The 20,626-nt window shown below is 35.5% G+C and overlaps 1 protein-coding gene across 3 annotated transcripts in view; it reads left to right on the forward strand.

The window, feature by feature from the left end:
* The window catches only part of MIGA1 (mitoguardin 1), a 77,552-nt gene that overhangs the window by 22,075 nt on the left and 34,851 nt on the right, over positions 1-20,626 (forward strand). For all 3 annotated transcript variants that reach the window (XM_024565416.3, XM_071220943.1, XM_024565417.3), the window contains exons 6-7: positions 1,573-1,706; positions 2,445-2,568. In XM_024565416.3, coding sequence (XP_024421184.1) covers positions 1,573-1,706; positions 2,445-2,568 — 258 coding nt within the window. The remainder of the gene's footprint in view (positions 1-1,572; positions 1,707-2,444; positions 2,569-20,626) is intronic.

Below are 20,626 nucleotides of genomic sequence, written 5' to 3' on the forward strand. Positions count from 1 at the left end.
TGGAGCATCGTGCAGGGAGAAATCTCCAGCAGGAAATTTCACAAATCACTTTTGACATGTTCAATCAGTTTACAGCGCCTTCTCCATATACTGCACAAATCCTTTTGTTTTTTGCATTTCAGTTGCATTTTTACCTTTCTTGAAATAGTAAAGCATAACATGCCAAAACTGTTGTGTATTTTCTTCCATTTTCAATATTAAAATGGCTACACAAAAATTCACCAATTTTGCTAAGTTTTTTTCAAGTGAACACTGAGATGACAGCTGTCACAATATAATCTAACAAAATTGTTTCAATTGAAGTTAAAGACAGCTAAGTGCTACTAGAGCCATCTTACAGAAAAAACCAAATGAACTTTTTTGCCAACCCATTATGCTTGAATTCTGTTACAAAACTAATGATAATACGATAGTTTAGGTCATGTTCCTCTGTGAGGTAAGACCCAGTGCTTTCCAACAGACAGCTCTGCTGTTAGATAATTCTTCCTTATGTTTATCCAAAATAATCAGGTGGATAGAGAGTGGATGGAGTGAAGAAAGGCTGAAGGAATTAGAATTGTATAGTTTGGAGAAATGAAAGTAGAGAGTGATGTACAATAATTGTCTTCTAAGTGCTTACATTTCTTAGAAGGAAGATCTAGGTGGTGATCCTTTGCTACAAAGAAGGAAAGGCCTAAATTGCATTTAAAGAACATTTTATTTTTTTTAGAGTTGTAGGTTCTTCAGGTAATTGAAATGACTTTAGAGGTGAGATATTCTTTTAGCTATCATATCTTAAAAGCATCTTGACAATGACTTTCCTGGATTCTTAAGCAACTTTTAAAGATCGTTTTATATGTCTTGAAAAATTAAAGTTTTGAAACACTTTTGTTTTGGTAAGCTTTTTTTTTTTAATTTGGAGAAAAAGAGGCACATATTCACCCATTTTCCCATTCTGTCAGGAATATGAAATTCCTACTTGAACTATCCCTTCATGAGTTCTTCCTATCATCTTGTAGATTTTTAACTCTGGCCCAGCAGTTTGTATGTTACTTGTTTAAGACATCTGTTAGTGGGGAAGACGATAGAAGAAACTGTATTCTAGACTTCTTATGCTATTTTATTTCCTCTTAGCTTTACTCTTTCCTTCTGGGAACCTTTATCAATCTCATAGCTTCATATCAACTAGTTTCTTTTATTTACCCATCAGTTTTCTTTTTAACTTAGGGTGTTATTTTGAAAGGTAGTTGTGTGATTATAAAAATAGCTGTTATTGTTATGCTTTTGATGAATTCACGATACTGTTTTAGAAATGTTCCAAACATACACATTTGAGTTACATTAAAAAAAAAGAAAACATTAATCATTTCTCTCTGATTTTTGGTTGATGGAACTATGGGCCTGGAATACATTGGGGAATTAAGGATTCTACCGTGAAATGATATGAACATAAGATTATTCCTTAGTACCAAAACTACAGTCAGACTATGTTTGCCACTGATGGTAACTGAATGAAAAACATTTCAGACGCCAAATGATTTTATTTTGGCATTTGTTTTGCTTATTTACAATTGTTCTGTTCTTAATTTTTAGGTATGGAATTGTTTGAAGAGGCATTGCGTCGGTGGGAACAAGCTCTAACCTTTCGAAATAGACAGGCTGAAGATGAAGCCTGTACTTCCATTAAACTGGGTGCAGGAGATGCCATTGCTGAAGAAAGTGTAGATGTAAGGGTGATTTTTCTGAGAGTGGTATTCCTAGTTGGAGGAATCGAAGTACTTTAATGTTGATTCAGTGTACTTGCTTTCTGTGGCATTTAAAAGAACTGTTTATTTTCTCCCCTGGGATTATTTGGAACTGTTTCTTATTGGGCTCTTTCTGTTCAGTTTCCTCATTTTCTAGGTATGTATAGAATTAAGCAGATACGATTTTTGAAGAAATTTTTTAAGGTCTGTTTTGTGCTTTGGGTTTAATTAAGTTCCATTATAGTCACAAAAATCACATGGAGTTAGAACTTCATCGATACTTACTGACCATCTAAAGTAGCAACTCTCAAATTTGGGCATGCATCAGAATTGTCTAAAAGGCTTGTGAAAACACAGATTTGAGGACCCCATCCCCAGGTTTTTAATTCAGTGAGGCTGAGGTAGGTCCTGAGAATTCGCATTTCTAACAAGTTCTCAGATAATATTGATGCTTCTGGTCCAGGGATCTTACTTTAAGAATCCCTGATCTAGTCCAGCTCAATTTCCCAGGTAAAGAAACTGACTCCCTGAGAAATGAGATAATTTAGCCGAAGTCACCGCCGGAACCCAGGCCGCCTGACTTCTGTCACAGTACTCTCTGCACGCAGGAGTATTTTTATATCTCCCACTTTCTCTGCCTTTTATTTAAAAGTGGAAAATGGTGTGAAGTTTAACATTAGTATGTAATATTTGCTGTGTGCACTTTTTCTCTCTTTGTAGGATATTATTAGTACTGAATTTATCCATAAACTTGAAGCTCTGCTGCAAAGAGCGTATCGTCTCCAAGAGGAGTTTGAAGCTACCCTGGGGGCATCTGATCCTAATTCTCTTGCTAATGATATTGGTAAGATGGATATTTTACATGGTTTTCATTAAATGTTTGCTTTTAAAAGTATTCTTGTAGTCAGTTGTTTCACTGTATTAATATGGTTACATATTTTTTATGAACTATCAAAGAACAAAAAAGTTCTATCATATTTTTTTCTTTTATTTTTCAAGTGAACTTAATGCTTTAAGATATAAATTCAAGTGTTTATAGTAAGTAGGGTTGCAACATTATTTTTAAATTACATTCTAAGTGAAATAATTTCACTTGAAGTGCTACAGGGAGAAAAAAAATTAAAAATAATATAAAAATAGGACATAGACACACCACCTCAGAAATGTGTGTGTAATAAATGGCATACATTTAAAATATTTTAAGTAATTATATTTCTTGGACCTTATTTTAGTTGCAGGCTAGATTATTTTATTTTATTCTTTTAAGAGAAAGAAGAAGGGAGGGGGAGAGAGAGGGAGAGAAACATCGATGTGAGAGAGAAACATCAATCTGTTGCCTCTTGCACATGCCCCTCCTGGGGACCGAGCGTGCACTGAGGCCTGTCCCTGACTGAGAATTGAACCTGCAACCTCTTTTGGTTTAGGGGACGACACTCCAACCAACCGAGCCACAGTGGTCAGGGAGAAGGCTAGATTTTGATGTAGGTAGTCAGTACATACGTTATTCTATACCATTGCCTTTGTTTCCTATTTTTAATGAGAAAAGAACTTTGAAAAGACTTCTTAAGTGAAGCCTTCCAAGGAAGAATGATTAAAATTGCTTCCTCAGCTTCTGTAAATGCTCCAAAGAACGAAATAAGACAAAATTATATTACATCATTTTTGTTAAAAATAATTTGAGTCTTTTTATTGAGGATAATTATTGTTTTCTAGTAAAAAAAATACAAATACTTAAGGAGTATTAAGTTTTTCCTTAACACATTTATTTCTAAACATAAAGTACTGAAAGTAGCTGCATTTTGAGTTGTTTATATGTCTATGTATTTTGAATTTAGGTAACAAATTTTGTTTGAATGGGATAGGCAAGGTTGGGGAGTGGGCATAGAGCTTTCATGCCTTCTTCAGACACACTGCCTTCCCAACACCTGGGTGTGTTCACCCATGTGGAAGCTTTCTGCCCCGTAGTTTATTATTCTTAGAGAGGCTTCACTATGTAGCCATGATTGATTAAATCACGGCCATTGGTGTTTAATCTGCAGCCCCACTCCCACCTCTGGAGTCAGGGATGGAGCTAAAGTTCCAATCTTCTAGTCATATGGTAGGCTCCCTTGGCAACCATTTCCCATCCTCCAGGAGCCACATAATTAGCATAAACTCAAGTATGTTTGAAAGGGGCTCATTATAAATAATGAAAGATGCTCCTGTCACCCTCATCACTCAGGAAATTCCAAGGGTTTTAGGAGCTCTGTGTCAGAAAGCTGATAAATATACATTACTTATTATACTACAACATCACATCATCTTAAAGTGAATGGAGCCAGAATCACAGATCTGCAGCATGACACTTTTGAGCTACCTTAGGTCACCAAGGATGATTATTTTTTAAAAAAATCTTAATTTTCAATTACAGTGACAACAATGTTATACTAGTTTCACCATGAATTATTAAAACACTTTGTTGTTCAACCATCTATAAATTAAACTGATTTTACTTTCACATTTTTTATCTTGATTATAAAGGTATCATGGGATACTTTATTATATATTATACTAAAATATATGTGTATTTATCTACTTAAGTAGTAACTTAAGAAAATGTAAAAATTTTTTAAGAGATTAATATCAATTAACATTTTATTCAGAAATATTGCCAATGCTGAGCTTTTTTGCAGGTGGGTATTTGCCCTAAGTATTCACAGCTGGTTTTACACTTCCTTGCAAAGCATCTTAGTTTTGGAAGACACATGTGTCAGGTTCTACTGACAGTGGTAGAGCTGCAGTAAAACTTACTTTACTTATTTGAAATTCAAAATATAAACTGTACTTAATTTTACACTTGTACTGTATATATTTGTTTGCCAAGTTAACATTGTAGAGAAGATTATAGGAGGAGAGTTTATTTTATTTATTTATTTAAAATTTTTATTGTTATTCAATTACAGTTGTCTGAATTTTCTCCCCATCCCTCCACCCCACCCCACCCAAACCCACCTCCCTTCCCCGCCTCCACCCTCCCCCTTGATTTTGTCCATGTGTCCTTTATAGTAGCTCCTGTAAACCCCTCTCCCCATTATGCCCTCCCCACTCCCCTCTGGCTATTGTTAGATTGTTCTTAACTTCAATATCTCTGGTTATATTTTGTTTGCTTTTTTTTTTTCTGTTGATTATGTTCCAGTTAAAGGTGAGATCATATGGTATTTGTCCCTCTCCACCTGGCTTATTTCACTTAGCATAATGCTCTCCAGTTTCATCCATGCAAAGGGTATAAGCTCCTTCTTTCTCTCTGCTGTGTAGAATTCCATTGTGTAAATGTGCCATAGTTTTTGGATCCACTCATTTGCTGATGGGCACTTAGGTTGCTTTCAGTACTTGGCTATTGTAAATTGTGCTGCTATGAACATTGGGGTGCATAGGTTCTTTTGGATTGGTGTTTCAGGGTTCTTAGGGTATAATCCCAGCAGCGGAATTGCTGGGTCAAAGGGCAGTTTCATTTTTAGTTTTCTGAGGAAATTCCATACTGTTTTCCACAGTGGCCGCACCAGTCTGCATTCCCACCAACAATGTACTACGGTTCCCTTTTCTCCACATCCTCTCCAACATGTTTGTGGATTTGTTTATGTTGGCCACTCTGACTGGTGTGAAATGGTACCTCACCTCAAATTTTAATTTGCATCTCTCTGATGGCTAGTGATGCTGAGCATCTTTTCATATGTCTCTGGGCCCTCTGTATGTCTTCCTTGGAGAAGTGTCTGTTCTAGTCCTTTGCCCATTTTCTAATTGGGTTGTTTGTCTTCCTGGTGTGCAGTCGTGTGAGTTCTTTATGTATTTTGGAGATCAGGCCCTTGTCTGAGGTATCATTGGCAAATATGTTTTCCCATACCGTTGGTTCTCTTTTTATTTTAATGCTGTTTTCTTTAGCCATGCAGAAGCTTTTTATTTTGATGAGGTCCCATTTGTTTATTCTTTCCTTTATGTCCCTTGCTTTAGGGGACATGTCTGTGAGGATGTTGCTGCGTGGAACGTCTGAGATTTTCCTGCCAGTGTTTTCCTCTAGGACTTTTATGGTGTTATGACTTATTTTTAAGTCTTTTATCCACCTTGAATTTATTTTTGTGTATGGCGTAAGTTGAGTTTCATTTTTTTGCATGTAGCTGTCCAGATCTCCCAACACCATTTGTTGAAGAGGCTGTTTTTGCTCCATTTTATGCTCCTGCCTCCTTTGTCAAATATTAATTGACCGTATAGACTTGAGTTTATTTCTGGGCTCTCTGTGCTGTTCCATTGGTCTATGTGCCTATTTTTATGCCAGTACCAGGCTGTTTTGATTACAGTGGCCTTGTAATACAGTTTGATATCAGGTATTGTGATCCCTCCTGCTTTGTTCTTCTTTCTCAAAATTGCTGCAGCTATTCGGGGTCATTTATGGTTCCATATGAATTTCTGAAATGTTTGTTCTGTATCTGTGAAATATGTCATTGGTACTTTAATAGGGATTTCATTGAATCTATAAATCGCTTTGGGTAGTATGGCCATTTTGATGATGTAATTTCTTCCAATCCATGAGCATGGTACATGCTTCCATTTGTTTGTGTCTTCCTTAATTTCTTTCTTCAGTGTTGTGTAGTTTTCTGAGTACAGGTCTTTTAAGGAAGAGAATTTAAATCCTCAGCGTGATTTTTTAGTATGTTGAAAATAGTCTTAGCATTTTTTAAGACAACGTGTTCATTGAAAGTCAGTCATATCTATTATATTTTTTAAAATAGCGGAGCCGAAAAGCTTCTGAGTTATTAGTTGTAATGAGTCTTGGTTGCTTTGGTAGGTGAAGTTAATAACAGTTTGAAAATCATATAATGTGATTCTAATACTGAATTATGGTGATGGTTGTACAACTCTGTACATTTATTAAAATTCATTGCATTTACACTTATAAAAGGGGAATATTATACTATGTATATTATAATTTAATAAAGCTGTTAAAACAAAAAATAAAAAGGTAATGTTTTCTACAGAAAAAAAAAGGCTGTTAAAAATAGAGTATGTTTCTGTTGAGCTAATTTTAAGTAAGTGAAGTTTTATGGGTATGAAACACGGCAAAAAAGCACTTTATGTTTAAAATTTTAAATAATGCAAATCCCCCAAATTAAAAAAAAAATCTCATCCAGAATCAGTTTCAGAGTTCATAGGCCTAGGAATTATTAGCCATGCGGTACCACTGTAGCTGGTAACCAGAAATACTGAGCATCGTTTGTCGATATCCTGTGAGCTATACTATTGTTTACATGCATGGGAACTTCTGCAAGTGGTTTTGGTGATTATTTTGCTGTTGTTTTTAGTTTCATTGTTAAATTTAGAATCTTCTGGCATCCTGTCTCTAAAATAACAACCACTCTAATGCACTCCTAAGCCAAGCTATTGTCTGTGTTAAAATAGGAAATATTTCTGATATTTGGGAAGTAAGTGATAGTGATACAAACACCTTACTAGAAATACATTATGCTTTTAAAGCATTCTTAAAAACATATTTTATTATAGTCATGTATTGTGCTAAACTATCCTTGAAAAAGAAATACAATATGATACTTGTGATGTTCTTCATCCTCCCTTCACATTTATTCCTATAGGAAAAAAGATTTGAAAAAGGTAGGGTTTGAAATGTGTTTTAAGACATAAATCCCTTGCATAAGATGTAACCACTGTGTATTCTCTAATTCATCTTTTGTCATTTTCTGTACTGGTATTTCCTTAACCATTCTAATTAGTGAATAATCATTATTGGATAGATTTCTGTATTTGGTCTTACACGCCAAAAGTTTTCTCTTGGCTTAAATAATAATTATTTATTGTATTTATCTTATGAAGTAAAATGAAGATTTGATATAGTTCTCTAATAATAAAAATTTTTTTCTTCTTATGAGACTGTTCAGTGTTAAATGGAAGGTGCTGAAATCAGTAGAGGGCAGCACATTTTATCTATAATACATGTTAGTGCCTATGACTCATAAATGCCATTCTGTGCTGCTCCAAGCATTGGAAGTTACCGTATTTTGCCGTGTATAATGCACACGTTTTTGCTCAAATTTTTGAGGGAAAAAAAGGATGCGCATTACGTGGCTATAATGATTACATACCATGGGTATAATAATGGGTATAATAATCCTGTGTATAATGTGCACTAAAATGTGGGAGCACATTATACATGGCAAAATATGGCAAATTTAGGTCACCACTGTGTTTCTGGCATGTTTTGTATACACCTGCTACTGTAACTCAGAGTAAGATAGAGAGTGGAGGTTATGCAGAGGGACTTGACATGTCGCTGGTGTAAATTTCCACTAGTGTGCACGCTCTTCTAGCTAACAGCATCTAGAAGTGTTATGCTTATTTGTAGATTCTGTTTTTCAAGGAAGTGTTCAATTGCCATTGTTAATTTATAATTTTGTTATTGTAATTTTTGAAGTCTCAACTAAAAAATTCCAATATGATTTCAATTATAGACAGTATATAGTAGTTAAGAATGTGGGCTTTAGAATGGAAAAAAAAAAAACCATGGATTCAGGTCCTGGCTCTACCACTCTTACTAGCTATGAAACCTAAGCAAGTCTTGACCTTTCTTAGACTTGCTTTCTTTAGCTATAAGATGCAGGACTGTATTAGGACCAACTATATAGAATTGTGAAGATTAAATGAGATAACCTGTATATCGTATTTTAGAATAGGCACATGGTAAACACTTGTTGTTTATTTATATTGTAGTTATATTCTAAAATTTTTATGAGTCCTGTTCTAATATTATTTTTAAATTGCATGGTTGTAGGAAGATGGATGTCACACGTTCATAACTTGTTTTACAGTGATATTATTGTCATATGGTCTAGATAACATTCTTTTTTTTTCTTTGAATTTTTAAAATGTTTCACTATTTTCACAGTAAAATAATTCACAGTATTAATATCTATTTGCATTTTCTGAAACAAGGTATTTAAGCCATATGTAATGTTATTTATTCAAGAGAGTAAATAGGATACTTTTATAAATCCGCTTTTTCTGTGTTAGAAAAGAAAACTCATCTGAAGGACAGATACTTTGCAGAACTGTTTTTTGTACATGTAGCTAAGGTCATTGGCTTTCCTTAATCCCTGACCTTGCCATACGGACAGGAGGAAAACAAAAAATGTTAATGGGTATACTCCTTCTTGCCAGCACATCCAATTAGTTAGCAAATTCTGTTGATTCCACCTCCATAATATAGTTCTTATTCATTTTCTTTCCTCTGAACCTCATTGTTTTGCTTGGGTTTAATGATCTCCTAATTGGGCGCCTGCCTCCATTCTCACACTCCACTGGTGAGTTACTTTCCTGGTGCAGAGCTCTCATCTTACAATTGCCAGGTTCACAGACCATTTTCTAACCTACTTGTTTTACTTTGTCCCATATAAGCCAGCCAGTCGAAATAAGGTCTTTTCCAAAATGAAATTCTTCTCTGAGCTTTTAGTTGTATTATCAACTTCAGATTTTTAATAAATTTTTCTTACTTTTCTTTTTGCATTCTTGTGCCAATGCTGTTTCATTGAGTAATTAATTCAACATGCTTTGAACCATTTTTCTGTTTATAGAACACAACTCTCTTCAAAGTTACTTCCTCTCTGCATTTTTCTTTGCTTTTCAAGCCAGAGGGAAACTCTCATACCTTTCTCTCTTCCGTAATAATGACTTTTTTTTTTGTCTTATGGGTACCATTAAAGAGTCATCAGACTCTCTGGGTCATGAATAAATTGAGAACACAAAAAGAGCCAGATGTTGATTATAAAATAGTATTAACTTCATTTTGAACTTTTTTTTTTTTTTTTTTTTTTTTTTTTTGCTAATGGCTGTATTGGACAATGTGTGAAGGCTTTCTATGCTTCCTCACTTACTATCGAAAAAATTCTTTGAAGCCCCAACTGGTGTGGCTCAGTGGATTGAGTGCTAGACTGTGAACCGACAGGTTGCTGGTTCAATTTCCAGTCGGGGAATGTGTCTGGGTTGTGGGCCAGGTCCCCAGTTGGGGATATGTGAGAGGCAACTGATAGATGTATTTCTCGCACATGGATGTTTCTCTCCCTCTCTTTCTCCCTCCCTTTCCCTCTCTCTGAAAATAAATAAATACAATCTTTTAAAAAATTCTTTGGAGAAGAGGTGAGAGTGCAGAGCAAACTCCTAGTACACTTACCCAACCCACTGCATAAGAATTCTCTGCCTGCCTTATAATCCCTACCAGCACTTGTCCAGTTCAGGACAGGGAGATCCAGCACAAAAGTGATAGTTGTGCAGACCTAGCTAGACCTTTCTCTAGAAGATGTGTGTGTGGCCGGGGGGGGGGGGGGGGGGGGGGGGGGGAGGAGAGAGAGTGAGGGGGGGGGAAGAGGGCGCTAGCTACTGCATAGCAAGAATCAGGTAGTGAACAGTGACTCTTATTTTATTTCTGCCTAATGAATACTCAGGCTTTCAGCATTAGCTAAGTTACTCCTCCCACAGGGAGGAACAAATGAAAAGGTGAAGGGAGTAACTTTAAGTGTTAAACCAGCATAGCTTCTTCCTGGATGATGGAGTGGAAGTCTGATACAAAATATAAAGTTGTGGGAGGTTTAATGGTTTCCTTAATAGCATTGGTTACTTTTGACAGCACATTATAATTATATACATATCCAGTCCCTTATATTAGACCTTAAATACCTTGTGGGAAGATGGAATATTTAATTACATTCTTTTCAATGCCCAATACTTGTGGCTACACTATAGTGGATACTGTTTAGGTCTGTGGGTCTCAACAAGTCAGAATCATCTTTGTTAGCTTTTCAGCAACACAGTTTCCTAGGCTTTGGTCCAAATCCACTGAATTTGAAACTTTGGGGTTGGGATTGTGAAATACATTTGTATTTCATAGTTAATCAGGTGATTCTCATGTGCATTTCTGTTTAAGAGGCCTTCAAGTAATAGATGAATGATAGATGTATGGATGGATAGGTGAATTGATAAGATGGATGACATTAAGATTTTCTGCAATACATTTAAGTAAATTGGTGTTATTATTACAGTATATTATTGAATATAGAACTTTAGTTTATTTTTAGTGCAGTGGAAATTTAATCAAAACTAATTTATTTAAAGGATATGAGGAAAGGCCCTGGCTGGGTAGCTCAGTTGGTTGGAGCATTCTCCCGATATGCCAGGGTAGTGGGTTCAATCCCTGGTCAGGGCACATACAGGAGTCAACCAGTGAATGAATAAATAAGTGGAAAACAAATGGATATTTCTTTCTCTCTCCCCCCCCCCTTTCCTTTCACTCTAAAATCAATCAATGAAAATTAAAAGATTTAAAAGGATATGAGGAAAATATAATGTGTGATTCATGACTGTTTTCATTTTACCCTTAAATATATAGTTTTTTATTTTTAAAGTATTTTTTATTGATTATGCTATTACAGTTTTTCCAATTTTTCCCCTTTATTCCCCCTCCACCCTGACCCCCCAACCCTCCACCATTCCCCCCCCTTAGTTCATGTCCATGGGTTGTGTAAATTCTTTGAGTTCTCTGTTTCCTATACCATTTATCTCTCCCTGTCTATTTTATGCCTAATAATTGTCCTGCTTCTTCCCTATACCTTTTCCCCCCTATTCCTCCCTTCCCACTCCCCACTGAAATCCCTCCTTGTGATGTCCATTTCTCTGATTCTGTTCCTGTTCTGGTTGTTTGCTTAGTTTTTGTTTTCATTGTTTTTCTTTTCTTTTAGATTCATTTGTTAATAGTTGTGTTTGTTGTCATTTTACTGTTCATTTTACCCTTAAATATATAGTTAAAGCACTGCTATCCATAAGTCTATTTCTCTCTATAAAAAATTGCAGAAATTTCTGGTACTTTTATTCCTCTTCCTCTCTATAGAGGATTCGCAAGCCTCTATAGCTGTAAGGTTTGTTGTTGTTATTTAAGTTCCCATGTCTTTTTGTTCTCTACAAAATTAAAGATCAAGCATGAAAAGTATAGAGAATATTTTAAAAGTTGTATCAAATACTAACACTTTGCCACAAGTGCTTCAGATTTTTAAAATAATGAACTATATGATTGCAGGTATAGTTGAAGTGACCTACGAACATTTCCTGATTGTGTTTCTCTCTTCTTCCAGAGTTACTTATTTTGGCGTTACCTACACTTACATACATCACGTCCCAGTGAACAGGCTTGCTTGTATCTCTGTGCACATTTATAGGCAGTCCTCTAGGAAAGTTTCTTAAGTCTATGGTTATGACCTATTATTGGCCATGAAATCAGTTTAGTGGGTTTGCAGCCAACATTCAAAAAAACACATAGTATATACATGCACACATACATGTGAATGCATTTTATATGCACAGACACATGCATGTACCACATGCATACCTGTACAATGCATACACACATGTTTGTGTATATAGTAGTTTTATGAAACTTGTTATAAAACTTCTGTTTTGTTTATATTCATATATTTTTGTCTACTGGGTTTCAGAGTGCATTTGTTACTTCAGATTATGGGCAAACAAGAATGATAGCCATGGCTGTAGGTAGGGAATCGATGGATTATCAGTGATGCTGCTTGTCTTTAGTTTTAGCAGATAGCACCAAATCACTCCCTAAAGTATTTGTACCAATTTGATCTTCTGCCAGCAGTGTGTAAGAGTTCCTTCTCATATCCTCATTGTGTTTAATGTCTCCCTGGATGTACCAAGATTTTTAATTTTAACGTTACCACATTTATCAATCTTTTCTTTATGGTTTACACTTTTTGTGTATTGTTTAGATGATATAAAGAGAATTCTTTTGTATTTTCTTTAGAAAGTTTTGCTTTTAATATTTAGGTTTTTAATCTACCAGGAGCTGGTTTTTAAATGTATATTGTTATTACTGTTTTTTAACATTTGGATTACTGGTTGCCCCAGCACCATTCATTGGGTGACATATCCTGTGCTCACTGATTTCAAAAGCCCCTGTCATATGCCAGGTTGTCTTACATGTGCATCTTTAGCCTGTTTGTTCCTGCACTGGCTGCAGGATTCCTGTAGTTCCTGTAGTTTTATATAGTTTTATGAGTCTGGACACTGGCAGGGGGAGTCCATTCACTGTGTTCCTTTTTAAGCATTGCTTTGGCTCTTCTGTGCCCTTGCTCTTCCACGTGAAATTTAGGACAGCTTGCCAAGTTTCATAAACCCCCTGAGATTTTGATTATTAAATTGCATTTATAGTTCAGCCTATGGGAGAAATTAGATTTTTGTAATATTAATGCTTTAATCTGTGAACATGGTATGGTTTTTCATTTACTTAAATCTTTTATACCTTTCCTAATGTTTTAAAATTTTTCTCCATGGAGATCTTACATGTCTTTATTCCAAGGTCCCTTATAGTTTCGTTGTCATGGTATCTATCTTTTTAAAATTGACGTTTTTTAAGTTTTTGTTGCTGGTATCTAAAATGTTGATATTTAAATTTGAATATTAAAGCCTTCTGAGTGCTTATTAGTTCTGCCACCAGGAATTTATCATAGGTTGTTTTGGAATTTTTATCCAGACCACATATCTGTGGATGTTAACATGTTTATATTTTATTTCTTTTCTAACCCTTATGCTTCCTCCCCCCATCCCCTGCCATCATACTGTGTGCCTTACATGTGATGAAGTAAGGCCTAAACCCTTTCTGAAAGTTACTTCTGGTCTGATTGGACATTAAGACTTACTTTTTTAAAGCAGTCAGAAAGCAGTATGTTAGTATATACCTCATAAGACTCAGAGCCTACGCTCCCTCCACAAAGCAGAAGATGCTTCTTCAGTTTTTCCTTCCCACATCCATTCTTTCCCATACTTCCTAACCGAAGTGCCCTCAGCCTGTGTAGGAGCCTAAGAACTCAAAAGTAGCAGGTCTTGTTTGGGACATGTGGTTAATCTTTGATTATCTGCTTCAGTTCTTTACTGAAATATCTTAATATCAGTGACTTCTTATAATTCATATGGAGATTCATATATCATGGGTATCAGGTAAGAAGAAGATAGGTACAGTACTGTTTTCTGTATGATTATATTATTTTTCATTTTAAGTAAATAATTTTGTAAACTTTGGAAAAGTGGCTATGAATGGGTAGTAGATTCACAAATGTTTGTTTTAGTATTTTGATTAAAAATACTCATCCGTGGTAAATATGTAATTTTTGTACATGTTAAGTATTACATAATAAAAGTATATTTATCTTTCACATTAAATAGAAATTTGTCAATTATTTTGGTAAAAATTAAACTTTAGTAAGTGAGAGATTGGTAGAAAATGGATTAAAATCTAACATCAAGGAATGATTTATACTCTAGTAGACTTCTGTTATCATATCATACAGGATATGTATAATTACATGGTTTGGTATTTTACTTCAATATTAGTACATTCAGAAATTACCATTATTCTTTACTCACTTTGGCTAGGCTATTAGGGCAGGACCTAATTGCTTAATTTAATACTGGTATAAAAATAAACCCCATTAACGACACAGCTTGCTCACAGTTTCTTGGGAACATCATTGAATTGTTATGGTTTATACGAAGAAAGTTCAGTCTTACTAATCTGCACTTAATAATTAGATTTCTTCTAATGTTAATTGGGTTTCATAGTTTGTATGCTTATATTTTCTGTAAAGATTAGTATGTATTTGCCACAGCCATGTTACCAGGAAACTCCTTAAGGCATAACTTTATCAATGTTGTTCTTTTCGCTGCAGCAAAGGGCTCTGAGATTCTTTCAGACTGATGTGTAGAAACAAATTTAGCCCTTAAAAACAAACCAGGAATTTTTGTAGCTCAATGGCATTGCTTTACATGTTTAAGATATGTATTTAGGCCTCTTTAAAATCTATTTTTTTAACAGAATGAACTCATAGACTCTTAGTTCTGGATTATTTAGCAAACATTTGATTGCCTCCTATATGTTAAACATGGCATAAAACACTGGAGACAAGGATAAAGAACATGTCATCCTTACTTGTAGGCAACACAGTAGTTTTAGAGATAGGCATTAAAAAGTTATATAGCTCAGTGGAATAAGTGCTGTAATAATGTGTTTAGAAAGTGCTATGGAAACACCAGACAAAAGCAATGATTATTCATGGGGGCTCAGGGAAGGCTTCACAAGTGTGATGTGTGAAGAATGAAGGTCCACCAGGAAGCCCATTGAGAAAAGGCCGTTCCAGGCGGAGGGAACCACATGAAGGTATACAACATGAAGGTATAGCCTGTTTTGGGAACTGTAAGTCGTTTGTTATGTCTTGGGAACACAGTGTATGTAGGAGAGTAGTGGGAAGGAAATTGAGGAAGGTGGATAGGAAATAAATCATGAAGGTCCTTGTTTTGTACCTTGAGGCAAAAGGGAGCCAATGAGAAGTATAAGAAGTCAATCAAATGTATGTGTTAGCAGGGGATTGTGGAAGGGTTGCCCAGTGCAATTTAAGTATTTTATCCATCCTTCTTTCTGCTCTTTTATGAAGAGGATTTCACTGAGATAGTGAGAAATCTTCTAATGGAAAATTAGAGATTTTTCCAGCCTCGTACTGATTCCACAAATTCTCTGGCAGAGAATAGGAAAAGCTGTAAAGTGGGACCTCCTGACCATGAGAGAGACATTATTCTTCTTTTTTGGTAAGCATCCAGATAGAACATGTAGCAATATTGAAAGAGCTTGGCAGCAAGAGCAAATACCTCAACCTATCATCTTGAGTCAGATGTCAGACAGCCCAGAGTTGACGCTCTAAGACCCTGTCCTTTGCCTTTTGTGCACAATCACTGTGGCCGGAGGATAAACTCTCTGCGGGGTTATTTTTAGGGAGTGACATGAATTACAGGCTTAACTTGTGTACTCAGACCTCTAAATATACAGAGTGCAAATTCTAGAACATATGAGAAATTTGGCCTAGTAATTTTCTCCCATGCATTAAGGCTTACAGTCATAATTTCAAAGTATTTAATAATACTACAAAGTGAGGTCTTAATTGGTATTACATACAAGTCAAAATAGGTTCAGAGATGAAAGCAGTAGGAAAATTGCTGGGGTGTCAGAAACAAGGGAAAAGCCGGCTGCTTGCCCTTGCGTCTTTTGTATTTAAGTTACACCTTACCAGCTTGGATTTCTAAGTCCAGGACCTTCACTCACCCATACAAGGCCTTTGTGTGATTTGGAAAAAGACCCATGTAGCCCCTTGGGAAGGGCATGTTTGTGATAAGAAAAAAAGTTCACTTTCCAAGAAGATGCAGGCCCAGGATATGGGCTGGATTTCTACCGCCACTTGTCACATTGGCCAGAGTCCTTTGTGTAGGGTACAGAGTAGCCCTGCCAAAGTCTCTATAACTGCAGGTCTAACCTTGATTACTTTTTGCTATACTTTGGGTATCCAGTTACTTCTTTATCATCTGGAAAAAAGGTAGTAAATGCTTTTTAGTCCTTTCTCTTTCTCTCTATTGCTCATTTTGCATTGGCAGCTGTATTTCCCAGTTAAGAATCATAGCTGTTATGTTGGCCAATTGTGGCATATATGAAGTTGTGATAAATAGGGAAAGCCAGGTGTGACAAATTATGGAAAGCGCTTTTTGGGTAGGGCCATAGTAGCAGGCTATGACTGTATATGTATTATTTTACATGGGCAAAATTGTGTAAGTGATAACACATTCAAGAACTGATTGATTTCCTTTCTTTTGTTTCAGTGGCTTTCACTGTTATTCTTTTCAATATTAAGGTACATTGAGAGGAAAATCAAGAAAATATATCTTAGGTCTTTCACTTTATGAAATTGTGTTGTTTTTTATTTTTATATTCAACTTTTTTTCTCTCTCAAACGATACTATACCATTTTAAAACAAATCAGAATAAAAAATAATACCCACAATATGGGTGTGGCAGATAGTCATATAAGATACACAAAATGCAGCAATAGTTTTCTAGATTTCTTAATTATTTTAACAGTTTATAGCAGACTCTGTTTGGAAAATAGCTTATCTTGTGGGCAGCAGGAACTTTTCCATTTTTAATAAAATCATACAAAAGACAAGGTTCCAAATCATATTTAAGTTGCTAGAAATCATCTGGAGAATAGCTGCTGACATAGAAGTCAGATGATGTTGAGACATTTGGCAGGCTTCCTCTTCTTGCTCGTGTTACAAAACCCACAGTGGACAGCCTAGATTTTAAAAGAGGAGTGGCGTCTTTGGAATCTCCTCTAGAATCCGCTGAGGTTAAAATAGACCTGATGTCTTCTGCGTGACAGGAAATAGAATGTGCCTAGCGATGGCCAAATGAGGCATGCAAACACCCTGCTTGCATTGACTTAAAGAAATAGATCTAGGCCTGAAGTTCCGATTCTAGGGCCCAAGTGTCTCCTAGTTGTTGTGTTGTGTTTTGTTTTGTTTTGTTTCTTTTTCCTTTTTTAGCTTTCAAGCAGATTCTGCTTTGGAAACAGCCTAAGTAATATGTGAATTAGGAGATTGTGAAAAGAAGGAGGATGGCTTGAGTCCAGTCAGATTTTTGGCCTAAAATATGTAACTATTTAGTTAAATGTACACCTACTCTCCGTGTTCTTCTAAGGAAAAACATAGTTTATATCTATGCATGAATGTTTTAAAGATTCTGGGTGGCTAACACAGGCAAGTATTTTAGACTTACTTTTTTAAAAGGTTAGAGGAAAAAAAGAGCAACCCCACCAAGTGCCAGTGTGGTAACTTATGTCACATTTTTTATATTTAATCACCCAATTATGAGGAAAGCTTCCTTTTTTTTTTTTAGCAATTGAATGCTAGTGATGAGTCATTAAGGGGCTTAAGCTGCATAATTTAGGTTTAGAAGATAGTATCACAAGTTTAATTAATTTAGGTCTGGGTGTTAGAAACAAGAATTTTAACAGGGCTCTGAAAACAAGCCATATAACAGGCAAAATGACCTAGAAGAAATATATATGAGAGGCTTTTTAAGTTAGGGGTTTCCATGTTTTGGGGATGGTCAGTTCATGATAACAAGTTTTATTTAGTTTATATGAACAAATATTTAAGTGTTTACATGCTCTGTTGAGAACTGTAAAAACCATCAGGAAAAAAAAGAAAGAATAATAAATAGAAAATCTGAGAAAGTTCACCCATTTAAGTTGTGTCAATCCAGCTGGACAGATGGGCTGTGTAATCAGGCAACAGTTAAATAAAAGTTCAGATAGTATATTCAATGGTACGTGCTTATCGTTCACATAATAATATGAATAGCCAACATGTATTGAATGCTTACTTTACATATAACTTGTTTAATCCTCACAAAACTCTATGAGGTAGATTCCCCCCTCCCATTTTACAAACAAGAACACTGAGGAACTGAGAAGATAAAAAATGTACCCAAGGTTACACAGCTAATAAGTAGCAGAGTCAGAATTTGAATCTAAGCTGTATGGCTCCAGACCTATGATTTTACACTTTTGCTGTATTGCTTCACATGGAAGAAAACAATAAATAAAGCTAATTTTTGGAGGAAACTTGCAGGGGATAGTATTCGAGCTGCAAATTATAAAGCGGTATGTCTTCCTGGGTACCATGGGGCAAAGGATCAGAACGGGGTAAATTTGTATGTTGGAGAAGATGCAGGAGGAACCAAAAGCTTGAGTGAAGAATTCATATGGCAATAATAATACTAGCAAAAAATTATTTAGCACTCACCATATTAGCAAGGACTGTGCCTCCATAAATCTCTGATTTAATCCTTATGACAACTCTATGAAATCAATATTGTTATCCCCAGTTTACGCAGACAGTAAACAGCAAAGCTAGGATTGGAGTCCAAATGCTTGCTGGTCGACACCAGAGTCCAAGCTTTTAACCATTACAGTACTCTCTAGGAAGTGGGAGGATAGTAAATGTACTCAGCTAAAGCTGAGGGCTCTTTTAGTAATTAATAGAAAACAAGGTTCGAGAGGTAGGGTGGCCAGAGATTATGGAGAGCTTTGAAAACCAGACAAGGAGCCCTTGAAGATTTTGATTAGGAAATGGCCTTTTTGCTCTAGGTACAATAAAGCATTCTTGTACATAATTAGGCTAGTTTAACAGTTACATAAATTAAATGAAATAAATAGTCCATGAAAGCACTTAGCAGAATGTCTTGGGCACATAGTAGTCACTCAAAAAATATGAGTTGAATCTGAATCCTCTAAAGAACTTGTAAGCTCTTTGCCCTGAAGATAGGATATGAGCAGGGAGTGCTCGAATAGTGCTGTCTAATAGAAATACGAGTGTAATATGAACCACCAGTGTAACCTTAAATTTTCTAGTAACATGAAAAGCTAAAATGAGAGTAGTGAAATTAATTTTAATAATATATTTTCTTAAGCCCAGTATTTACTAACATTTTATATATTTTGACACTAAGTTTTCAAAACCCATTGTGTATTTTACACTTACAGCACCTCTCAGTTCTGACTAGCCACATCTCATGTGCTTGGTAGACACATGTGGCTCGCAGCTCCCATGCTGGACACCACAACTCCTTGGTTTCATAGCATGGGACTTGGTGTCAGCTGACCTAGGTTTGAATCCTGCCATTCCGTTCCTTCCTTAACTGTGTGAATATGGACCAGTTACTTCACCTTTCTGTACCTTAGCCTCTTGATGTATAAAATGAAAAAGAATAATAGCACCTACTGCAAAGGATTACTGTGAGAGTTATGAAATAATAAATATAAAGCATATTACTTTGTTTCTGGCAAGTAGTAAGTGCAAAATAAATGATTATTAGTTTCATCACACTTTTATTGTTGTTAAATAGCCAGCATCTCTTATTTTCCATGTCGTCTTACTGCAAATAATTGATTCTCCTCACCCAAACATTCCCATTTAGAATTCTAAATCAATCACTAAATAGCAAAGAGAGATTGATGAGTTAGGAGAAAAAAGGTTGTGAGTGCTACATGCATGGCATTAGACTTTGCTACTACTAATGGTATTCCTTTATAGGGTACAGATAAATTATTTTCACTTGGCTGTTATTTAACAGACTGATCAGATCTTTTCACTTTTAACCCAGCATCATTATAGATGCTTCATCTTCCAGGGTGTGAAATTCATGTCTAATAAAGTTTTACTGCCAACATTGAAATACAGAAAGTATTTCATGGTCTTTTCTGCTTTCACCGATTTGTGGCCAAAATATATAGATTTATTGTTTTCTTTCCTTCTAAACCATCAGAGGAAAGTGGACCAAAAAAAAAGTACAGTAATTTATCACACCCTGTTGTGTAGCTGTTATGTAGATCAAAAAATAAAACATTGCCAAATTCCTAAAAGATCCCCTTGTGTCCCCTGGCAATCAATAGCTCTTCCACTTACCCACCAAATTAACCACTGTTCTGTTGCTAATGCTGTTTACTTCCTGGTTTTTCTTTATAGTTTTACCAACTTAGTAACCAACTTAGTATAGTTTTGCCTATTTTTGAATTTTAATATGAATGAAATACACATATAATTCTTCACTCAACATATGGTGAAATTCATCCACCTTCTTGCATGTAGTAGCAATTCATGCACTTTTATTGTTGTGTGGTATTTCTCTGTATGAATGTACCACAGTTTATGTATTCCGTGGTGACGGACATTGGTTTTTCTCCATTTTGGAGCTATTACAAATGCTGTTATAAACATTCTTATGCACATAAGCATGCATTTCTGTAAAAAACACCCAAAGATAGAATTGCTAGGTCATATAGAAGGCAGTCTTGAAGTTTAATAGATAATGTCAAAATTTCCACCACGGCTCTACCAATTGACATTGCAACCAGTGGCATGTGAGAATTTCCATTGCTGTACATCCTTAACAACAAAAATGGCCATTTTCTCCAAGTTCC

This window comes from Desmodus rotundus, chromosome 3, assembly GCF_022682495.2.
Source record: "Desmodus rotundus isolate HL8 chromosome 3, HLdesRot8A.1, whole genome shotgun sequence".
NCBI lineage: Eukaryota > Metazoa > Chordata > Mammalia > Chiroptera > Phyllostomidae > Desmodus > Desmodus rotundus.